The sequence below is a fragment of the Galeopterus variegatus genome, unplaced genomic scaffold, assembly GCF_000696425.1.
Source record: "Galeopterus variegatus unplaced genomic scaffold, G_variegatus-3.0.2 Scaffold231, whole genome shotgun sequence".
In the NCBI taxonomy this organism is placed as follows: Eukaryota; Metazoa; Chordata; class Mammalia; order Dermoptera; family Cynocephalidae; genus Galeopterus; species Galeopterus variegatus.
This window is the reverse complement of record NW_007726342.1, coordinates 412,443-423,342: the sequence shown is the minus strand read 5'-3', so window position 1 is coordinate 423,342 and position 10,900 is coordinate 412,443. Positions and strand designations below refer to the sequence as shown.

The 10,900-nt window shown below is 38.4% G+C and overlaps 1 protein-coding gene across 1 annotated transcript in view; it reads left to right on the top strand.

The window, feature by feature from the left end:
- Window positions 1-1,928: 1,928 nt before the first annotated feature.
- The window catches only part of ESR2 (estrogen receptor 2 (ER beta)), an 84,177-nt gene continuing 75,205 nt past the window's right edge, over window positions 1,929-10,900 (top strand). The window contains exons 1-2 of the mRNA XM_008566247.1: window positions 1,929-2,387; window positions 4,746-4,918. Coding sequence (XP_008564469.1) covers window positions 1,969-2,387; window positions 4,746-4,918 — 592 coding nt within the window. The 5' untranslated portion in view covers window positions 1,929-1,968. The remainder of the gene's footprint in view (window positions 2,388-4,745; window positions 4,919-10,900) is intronic.

The following is a 10,900-nucleotide window of genomic DNA, read 5'->3' as shown; positions in this document are numbered from 1 at the left end:
CTCAGCCAGTGAGCGGCCAGTCTGTATGTGGGATCCGAACCCTCGGCGGGAGCGCCACAGCGCTTCCCAAGTGGCGCACTATAGCAGTGCACCACCGGGCCGGCCCTCTTAAAGTGTTTAAAAGCCATATTTGCCATCCTTTTCCGTGTTCTGTCTGTGTCTTTTTCCTGATTTTCTAATGAATTTTGGGGGTTTTTTTCATCTTAAGAGTTCTCCCTCTATACAGGGAGATTAACCCCTTGTTTCTAATATGTTGAGAATTATTTTTCTAATTTGTCATTAGTTTTTTTTTTTCTTTGCTTTTGGTGTTTTTATGATATGCAATGATTTACTTTTATGTACTTAATTTAATGGTCACTTAAGAAATTGCTTCTGGATTTCCGGCCATAGTTAAGGTTTTCCCCACACTCAGGTTACGAAGGGATTTACCTATGTTTGCTTCTAGTACTTGTGCATTCCCCTGTCCCTCCCTCTTCTGCTTCCACCCTCTCTTCCCTTCCTTTCTCCACTCCTTCCATCTCTTTTATCATTGTCATCTCTGAACCATTTGGAGTTTATTCAGTATATAGTATGACCCATTGTTCTTTCTCCAATGGCTGTACTCTTGTCCAGTAAGATATTGCCTTTATCATGTACGAAATTTCCAAAAACTTTTGAGTTTTCAGATTTTCTGTTTTTGGATTTCCTGTTCTATTAGGGTAACAGTCTAGGTTCAATCAGGAGATAGACACTACAGAGAACATTCAATGAGAAGTTTAATATAAAGAATTACTAGCTATCACAAAAGATTAGGTATGATATATAAGGAAACTCTGTTTGTTACCCTCAGGCTGAGGGAGAGTTACCCAAGGAAGGACGAATTTGGAAGGGGTTCAGACTTCCTTGGAGAGAGTGTTTCTGCCACTGACTAGAAGAGATGTTCACTGGTGTAGCCAGGCTGGCGCTAGGCAAGCAACAGGCCATCTCTGAACTGCAAGCAGGCAGCTGGTGACCAGCAACCGGTGGTGTGGGTGTGCAGTGGGAGTCCAGGTGTATTCGGGGACAGAAGGCCTTCAGAGCGCGCAGGTAGCGCAGGATGCCGAGTCTTGCACAATGAATGACTTTGCGGTGTGTGACCCTTTGAGCCAAAGTTCGGATAGGTGACTGTTCAAAGGCTATCGCCACGTTGAGGCTGCAGGGTTGCAGAGGGACCTAGTTCTGGGTCTGTGGCTGGGGGAGGCTCCACGTTGGATTCTCACATGCTGCCAAGCTCCGCGGGGGCCAGAAATTGCAGCAAGCCTCTTCCTCCTGCAGCGTCCCTCCAGTGCCCTCTACTGAGAAAGCTTGACATTGCGCCCACTTTAAATACTTCAGGGAACTCCGTTGTGTATCATGGACCACGGACTGAAGGATGCATTCAAAGCTGAGGCAGTAGACTGATAACTAACAGTTACCTTGGTCAGTCTATCCATGTGCTAAAGAGCATAGTTTTTTATTATCGGGGATTCATAGTGTATTTGAATATCTGTTAATGCTAGCCCTGATAATTGACCTTCTCTTTTAGAGTTTACTTGGTTATTCCTTCTTGTTTTTCCATAAGGACTTTCAAATGAACTTACTTAGTTCTAGAAAAAACACTTACTGACATTTTAATTTAATCCTGTGTTTTTAAATTTTAAAGAGTGTTTTATAATAAATCCTTGTGGTTAAAAAATTCTTGGGGTTAACAACAACAACAACAAAAAAGCAATAGAGAAGTGAATGAAGTAGAAAATGAGAGTTCCATGCCTCACATTCCCACCCCTCTGAGATTAATATTGTTGTGTATATCTTTTGGGATATATTTGCAATCCCATACAAATGTGGGTGTGTTTTTGTTTTTTAATATTTGAACACTTTTTAATAATTATGCCTGTAGCTCTAACTTAGCAATGTCTTGTTTTTCTTTGCAGCCATTATACCTGCCAATGAATCTTTGAGGATATCATAATGTCTCTTTGTGCCTCTTCTCACAAGGAGTTTTCTCGGCAGTTACCTATTCAAGATATGGATATCAAAAATTCACCATCTAGCCTTAATTCTCCTGCCTCCTACAGCTGTAGTCAGTCTGTCCTACCCCTGGATCATGGCCCCATATATATTCCTTCCTCCTATGTAGAGAACCAACATGAGTATTCAGCCATAACATTCTATAGCCCTGCTGCAACGAATTACAGTGTTCCCAACAGTGCCAAGAACTCGGAAGGTGGGCCTGGTCAACAGACCACAAGCCCAAATGTGTTGTGGACAACTCCTGGGCACCTCTCTCCTTTAGCGATCCATCGCCAGTCATCACTTTTGTATGCAGAACCTCAAAAGAGTCCTTGGTGTGAAGCAAGATCGCTAGAACACACCTTACCTATAAACAGGTAAATCCAGTCTTCACTCTGAAGTGTAGTTCATGGGCACTATTCAAGTCACTTTATGATTTATAGAAAAGAAAGATATATATCTATATAATATATAGATATATAATATATAGATCTTTATTTTATTAGTTACACAGATGTCTTATAGCACCTAAAACATATTATACCCTGACCCTTTTCTGATATTCTAGTCCTCATTAAAAAGTTGTGCTTATAGATCAGTGTTGTGGGGAGAATTCACTATCATGACACTTGTCTTTATATAATAAAGATTAAACTTAAATAATTTTTCTTTTGATGAAGATATTTGGGTTTGAAAAATAAATTTTTAGTTTACTTTCAGGTTAGGGTCTTATTATCTGAGAGTGAAATCATAATTTAGTGTTCATGATAAGTTGTTTATAGGATAAAAGCAACTGTGGCAATATTACAGCTTAAGTGAGATACTAGACATGTGAAGCCTGAAAAGACAAAGAGTATAAGCTTTTAAACAATGACCTAAAATAATAATATTTTATAAAGGTGGAAAACTACTTAAATATAGACTTCAATTAAAATTTCCTGAAATTAAAAAGAATATTTGTATCCTTTAAATGTAAGACAACATGGTGGTTTATTTCAGTCTAATTTGTAATATTTTAAATGATAATTATGGCTATGGAGGGAAGGAATGTAGAGGAGGAAGGGGAAGTGGGAGGTAAACTTCTAAAAGAGCATATTGGATATTGGAATTCATTACTTTCAGATGTTGTCATAAACATTTGAGAAAGCAATTACACAGTAATTTTATTTTTCTTTTAAAAAAACTATTTATTGTTAAAGCAAAAGAGACTATAAAAATTGTAGATAACTTTTTTAAAGTAGTATTTTTAATTCAGCCTTTAAAGGAAGGAATATTTTGTTTCTGCACATGGATTCTAATCAAAGTTCTGCTAATATTTGGGCAAATTAAAGCATAGTATAATTACCTTCATTTATAAACCAATAATACCTCTACCATTTTCTTTCCAAAAGAAACATGCCCTAGCAAAATTAGGAACTAGCCAGGTGTGTTTTTGGTGCCCTCCAGTGCTCCCTTGCGGGGCTCTCCATTCCCCCATGGAACCTCTTGCCACTCATCTAGCACTGAGCCCTTGCTTCCTTCAAAGCCTTCTCAAGGGGCCGGCCCGTGGCTCACTCGGGAGAGTGTGGTGCTGATAACACCAAGGCCATGGGTTCGGATCCCATATAGGGATGGCCGGTTAGCTCACTGCTGAGCGTGGTGCTGACAACACCAAGGCAAGGGTTAAGATCCCCTTACCGGTCATCTTTAAAAAAAAAAAAAAAAAAAAAAAAGCCTTCTCAAGACAGGCAATTGCCCACTCTCTCCTCTCTCTTTTCTCCGTTTCTTCTTCTTCTCTCTCTTTCTTTCCTCTTCTCTTCCCTTTCTCCCTCTCCCTCTTTAACCAGAGTATAGCATTCATCTTAATCTAACTTAAAATTCATTGTAACTCCTCTTAAAGTTATTTTCAATCTAGACGTTTATCTTACATTGCAGACTGAAAGATGTTTGTCCTCCACTTAAATGGGAAACTCAAACATCTGAAGCCGGTCATCTTTTAAAAAAAAAAAAAAAAAAAAAAAAGCCTTCTCAAGACAGGCAATTGCCCACTCTCTCCTCTCTCTTTTCTCCGTTTCTTCTTCTTCTCTCTCTTTCTTTCCTCTTCTCTTCCCTTTCTCCCTCTCCCTCTTTAACCAGAGTATAGCATTCATCTTAATCTAACTTAAAATTCATTGTAACTCCTCTTAAAGTTATTTTCAATCTAGACGTTTATCTTACATTGCAGACTGAAAGATGTTTGTCCTCCACTTAAATGGGAAACTCAAACATCTGAAGGGCTGCTCAGCAACACTGTTGGGAAATGACTGATGTTTGGAAGTGGTTGTGTGAGTTCAGGCCCATCATGCAGCGCTGATGAACTTTAGGAATTGTGGAAGGCCACTGCATATCTTGCTTGTGGCTCAGACCTGTGGGTAAGATTTGATCTGGCCGCTTCTTTTTATACTCAGAGTAGTTCCCCCCTCCACTTACCCCTGCCATGGCTACAACAGGCCTTTCTGTAGTTACTAGTGCTCATCAGCACTGCATGGATGGACGTAAACTCATTCGTAAACACTTTCAAACATTAGTCATTCCCCACACTGTGGCTCTTCATAAATCTGATATCAGTATTTAAGGTTTTGCTCTATCAGATTTCCTGGAATATATTTATGATGAGCCCTGGGGGAAAAGAGATTAAATTAGGTGATGATATGCTATTTTTTTCCAAGAAAGCCCTAACTTTCCCTTTTATTATGGATATTTTCTTTGCTCCCCAGAGAGACACTGAAAAGGAAGGTTAGTGGGAGCAGTTGCACCAGCACTGTTACTAGTCCAAGTTCAAAGAGGGATGCCCACTTCTGTGCAGTCTGCAGCGATTACGCGTCAGGATATCACTATGGAGTCTGGTCGTGTGAAGGATGTAAGGCCTTTTTTAAAAGAAGCATTCAAGGTACAAGAGTATTGTTAACTGCTTCTTTGGTTTTCCACTTTTGCTTTCAAACTATTTTGCAGAGATGACCTAGCACAAGTCTCATTATTGGCCTGTTTGGTACACGAAGTACTTAATGAGCAGTTTAGAGGATCATGTGTGTTTGGGAGTGGGTTGGGTGGTGGAGTGGATTGTTTCCTGTGCAGCATTTTATCTTTAATTGTAGATTTTTACCCCAGAGCCCCAAGATTATACAGCCAACTCAAATGGGTCTTGCCCCCACCTTCACCCACCTAGGGGATGGGGAAAAGATGTCTAGTTACAACCTTGTGATGATATTGCTTGGGTTAAATGTGTGCTCATTAGGAGTTCCAAAGATTGTTTCTTCCTTTGACTAAAGTTGAATATATTGTATACTTAACAGTCACGATAGTGGGCTGGCTTCTGAGGAAGAGAGAATAGATACATTTTATGAAAATGGTCAGAAATCAGACATTCACTTGCCGTGGACTTTGAGAAATGATCTAGAGGCATGTTTTCCCCTGGACTAGTAGAGCCTCTGTTCACAATGCCCTTGTTATCTGGTCTGGTTTTAGACTATTTCCCTAACCTTCTCCAAATTCCTTCTGGGCTGGATTTTTGTTTTGTTTTGTTTTTAATCAACTTCAAGTTGCACACACCTGGTTTCAAGGCCAGTCAGCCCATCTCTGTGCACTTGTCCTTGCCATGCTCTCCCTCCCTTGCCTGATTTGCTGAAGTCACTTTCTTGTTTACCTGTGCTGTCTTCTGTCTCTCTGCCCCATAACCTTTCCCTCAACCACCCCGTCCCTGGCAATGTCCTATATTCCCATTGTAGAGCTACCTTCCCTCTTCTATAAAAGCCTCAGTGTCTTGTTCTTAACTAGTTGAGAAAAGTAACCTTAAGGGAATTCATAGTGTACAAATGAAAAATAGAAATTTACTAAATTAATTCACCCACTGATAACTGTAGGTTAAGAGGACGTTTTACCTCAAGCAGAAAAACACTGATAGAATCCAGAGGGTAGTGAGGAGTAGAATGTCGGTAGTGAAGAAGAGTCACCTTCCTACATATCCCCTGAAATCTACCTTGTATGGATAACCCCATTTGTCCTAGATCTTCTACTTACTAGCTCTATAACTTCACCTCCCAGCCCATTTCCTCCTCTGTGAAATGGAGGTACAGAGTTGCTCTAGAGATGAAATGAGGTTGATTATGTGAAAACACATTCAGTGCTTCAATATTTTTATTTATGATCATTGTAGCAAATTATAAGGCTAGGACCAGTTCCCTGCTATATATGATACAAACAACTCAATTTTCTGAAATTCAGAACTGAACTCTTGATATGATGAAAATTTTATAGCAAGATGCTGAGGTTCCAGAATTTTACCCCTTAAGGAGATTTTGACCTACTACAACTAACTACATCTTTTAAAAAGAGATCCTTCTTTTTTGCTGTTGGGGAAACATCTGTCTGCTTGAAATATCTTTGAACGCTGAGACTAAAGCTGATAACAGATGAAGGTAAGTTTGCTCTGCTTTCCCCATCTCACTCCTTCCTACTGCATCAGTCAGGAATGTCAGGTGTGCAAAGGGAAAGAGTTAATGCTCTTACAGTTGTTTAATGCCTGCTATGGGTCACATGTGTCCCCTGAAAGTTCACATATTGGAAACTTGACACCCACTGTAAGAGTGTTAAGAGGATGGGAAATCCAACTGTGGTATTTGAAAGCCAGGCTTTTAAGAGGTGAATAGATTGTGAGGACTGTGCCCTTGTGAATGGATTAATCCATTGATGATTTAATGGGTGTGGTTTTGATGGCTTTATAAGGAAAGTGAGTGAGAAAGTTCTTTCTTGCTTAGCCCATTCTTGCCATGTGATGCCCCAAGTTGCTGTGGAGGGTCACCCCTTACCAGATATATTCCCTGGACTTTGGACTTCCCAGCCTCTGAAACTACGTGAAATAAATTTCATTCCTTTATAAATTACCCAGTTTCAGGTATTCTGTTTTAAGCAACAGGAACAGATTCATGCAGAAAATTGGGGTGTTGCTTATAACAAATACCTGAATATGTGGAAGCAGCTTTGGAACTGAGTGATCGGCAGACACTGGAAGAATTTGGAGGAGCAGGTTAGAGAAAGCCTTGATTCTGGTGAGGACTTAGAAGACAAGTAGACTAGGGAAAATTTGGAACCTCTTGGAGACTGGCTAAGTGGTGGTGATGAGAATGTTGATGGAAATATGGACATTAAAGACCTCAGATGGAAATGAGAAAGAGCTTAGTGGAAACTAGAGAAAAAAAGTCACTTTTGTTATAGAGTTGCAAAGAACTTGGCTGCATTTGTGTTCATGGCCAAGGGCTTTATGGAATGTGGAACTTAAAAGTTATGAACTAGGGAAGCTGATGTTGTGATTCTCAGTTCGAGGCCAAAGGCCTGCAAGCCAGGGTGCCACTGATGTGGGTCCTGGATCCCAAAGACTGCAGAGTCTCGGGTTCAGATGTCCATGAACAAGAGAGAAGAGTATATCCCAGCTCCAGTGGAAAAAGAATGAGAGATTTGCCTCTTCTTCTGTTTTTGTTCTCTCTAGGCCCCGAGCAAGTTGGATGGTGGCCATCCATATTGAGGGTGAATTTTTCCACCCAGTCTACTCAGGCTTACATGCTAATCTCTTCCAGAAACACCCTCATAGACACACCCAAAATAATGCTTTTCCAGGTTTCTATATATTCCTTAATCTAGTCAAGTTGATACCTGTAATTAACCATTACAATGCCTAAATGATCCTTTCTTTGGACCCTTCATATTTTTGATACAAATGCATTGCAATAACTGAAAATGGCCACTTAATTCTTTAAAATTGTCTCAAATAGGTCATAATACACTGTTAACTTGAGAAGTGAGTTGCATTTAACATTCTTTTATTTTTATAATTTTAAACTTGTCTTGCCAACCTGATTTGTAAGCCTCTTGACCATATCTTATTCATATTTCTGTCCCATTCACTGTACAAGTGCACTAGAAGCTGTGTAGTGCCTGGCATTCCATTAATACTTACCTCACTGGCTTCCTCACACAATGAATTGCCATCAGAGTGACAAATGCTGCTGTTTCTCTCCTCAGTTATGGAGCACAGAGGAAGGGGGACACAGGGATGCTCCTCGTCACTTCTGGTCTAGATTAAGGCATGGCTTATTTTTCAAACTTGTTCTTTACTTTTTGTTCTCTTTCTATTGGTATCCATTTAACAAATATTAATTGAGCACTGTACTAGGTTCCACAGACATAGTGATGAACAAGAACAATAGATTATAAATTCTATGAGGGCAAGGATTTTTGTCCATTTTGTTTACTGCTGCTGCTCAAAAAATCTTTGGTGGTTTTTAAAATTAATTGGTATCATACTATGCATAGAGTTTTGTAACCTTTTTCACTCAATATTGTTTGGTAAGCATTTCCCCATGATGTTAAATTTCCAGAAACCATTCTCGTAACTGAGTAATATTCTATCTTATGGGTAGACTTAATTTAACTCTTTATAGTTGAAGAACTTATTGTCAGTTATTTTTGTAGTTTTAAATAAAGCTGTGATTAATGTTTGTTCATGAAAATTTAAACAAATTTCTAGTTATATTTTACATTTTTAAAGGAAATATATAGGGTCAAAGTGTATTAATGTTTAAAATTCTCAACAGGTGTTTTCAAGTGTTTCTGAGAAAGGTTGATAAAACTTATTCTTCCACCAGCAGTGTACGAGTACTGGTTTACCAAACTCTTGGTAGCACTGAGTCTTATCATTAAAAAGAAAAAAATCTTGCTTGATTTGTAGGTGACATATGGTATCTTTTGTTTTTTAATTTGCTTGGCTTTATTAGTGAGGTAAATGGTTTCCCATAAATTTATCTGCCATTTGTATTTCCTCTTTTGTCTTCTTTATTCAGAGCTTTTGCCCATTTTTCTATTGGGTTCTGACATTTTCCTTATAAATTATTGTGTGTTATATTAGTGTATTAATCTTGTATCATATGTGTGACAATTTTTTGTCCAGTTGACTCTGAATTTTGACATGCAGAAATATTTAATCTTTAAGTAGTCAAATATTGCCAACTTCAGTAGTTTTGTATATAATTTTTAAGCCTAAAAAGTCCTTTCACATTCAGACATTATATAAAATTCTACCTCTGTTTTGTTATTTAATAGTTTGTCTTTACATTTCTTTATTTAATTCAAAAGGCATTTATTGTGGTATATACTGGCTGAAATAAGAATCAAGTGTATTTATCTCTAAATAGTTCATTTTTTCCATATCATTTTATTGAATAAATTCATCTATTTTTCATTGGCTTAAAATGTGGGAGCTGATTTTTTTAGGTTGAGTTTGAGATATAATTTACATATAAGAAAATTTACCTATTTTAATTATATCAGGTTATGAGTTTTGGAAATATATGTAGTCATGTAAACACCAACGTAATTAAGATATGAATGTTATCATCATCCTAAAAAGTTACCTTGTGTTTATTTCAGCCAATTTCTCCCAAATTTCTCAGGCCCTGGGGACCACTGAACTACTTTATGTCCCTATAGTTTTACTTTTTGTAGAATGTTATATAATGGAATCATAAAATATATAATCATTTATATTCGGCTTCTTTCACTTATCGTGATGCTTTTATGATTTATCTGTGTTGTTGCATGTGTCGATAGTTTATTCCTTTTTGTTGCTGAGTAATATTCCAGTGTATAGATATACAATAGTTTGTTCATTCATTTGGGTTGTTTCCAGTTTTATGCTATTTTGAATAAAACTGCTATGAACATTAATGTGAATCTCTCTGTGCAGACATATGCTTTTGTTTCTCATGTGTACCTAGGTGTAAAATTGCTGGTCATATGATAAGTGTATGTTAAACTTTATTAGAAACTTACAAACTGTTTTCCAAGGTGGCTGGGCCATTTGTGTTCTAGAAAACCATGTATGAGAGTTCCAGTTGGTCCACATCCTTGCCAAAACTGGAGATTGTTAGTCTTTTAAATTTTTAGCCATTCTAATGGGTATGTAGTAGTATCTCATTGTGGTTTTAATTTGCATTTCTCTGATTACCGATGATTTTGAGCATCTTTTTAGGTTTCCACTTATTTTTGTTTCTATGTATATGATATATTTAGTTTTTGTATATAATAGTGTTTTAATCTGACTGTTCCTTTGATTTATCTTTTTGTTCTCATATAAGTACTACATTATTTTAACTATTTTAGTTTTATAAGGCATTTTCATACCTGCCAGTACAAATATCTCCTATTTTTAAATGTCCTGGCCATTTTCTCCTGTTTATTTGTCCATAGGAATGTTAAAATAATTTTATTAAGTGGCCTCCCATCCTAAAAGTTAAGAAAAGTGGAGGTTTTGTTAAATCTAAGAATTATTTTGGAGGGAATCTTTGTAATAGTCTTCACATGAGGAAACATGCCTCCATTAATTTAGGTCTTTTGTTTATCTTATAAAGTTTTTTTTAGTTTTTTTTTTCTTTTTGTCTCTTTTCGTGACCGGCAACAGATCGCAACCCTCAGTGTCGCGCCCTTACCGGACCGGGACCAGCCACGGGATCGCAACCCTCGGTGTTGCTCCCGCCCCTCGCTCAGCCAGTGAGCGGCCGGTCTGTATGTGGGATCCGAACCCTTGGCGGGAGCGCCACCGTGCTTCCCAAGCGGCGCACTGTAGCAGTGCGCCACCGGGCCGGCCCAAGTTTTTTTTAGTTTTTAAAATATGTATCCAGGTCCTGCCGAGGGTTCGGATCCCACATACAGACCGGTTCCCGCTCACTGGCTGAGCGAGGTTCGGGTGCAGCACCAAGGTTTGCGATCCCGTTGCCAGTCCCTGGTCCGGTACGGGCGCGACACTGAGGGTTGTGATCCATTGCCGGTCACGAAAAAAGACAAAAAAATATATATATATGTATCCAGAACATTTCTCAGTGGT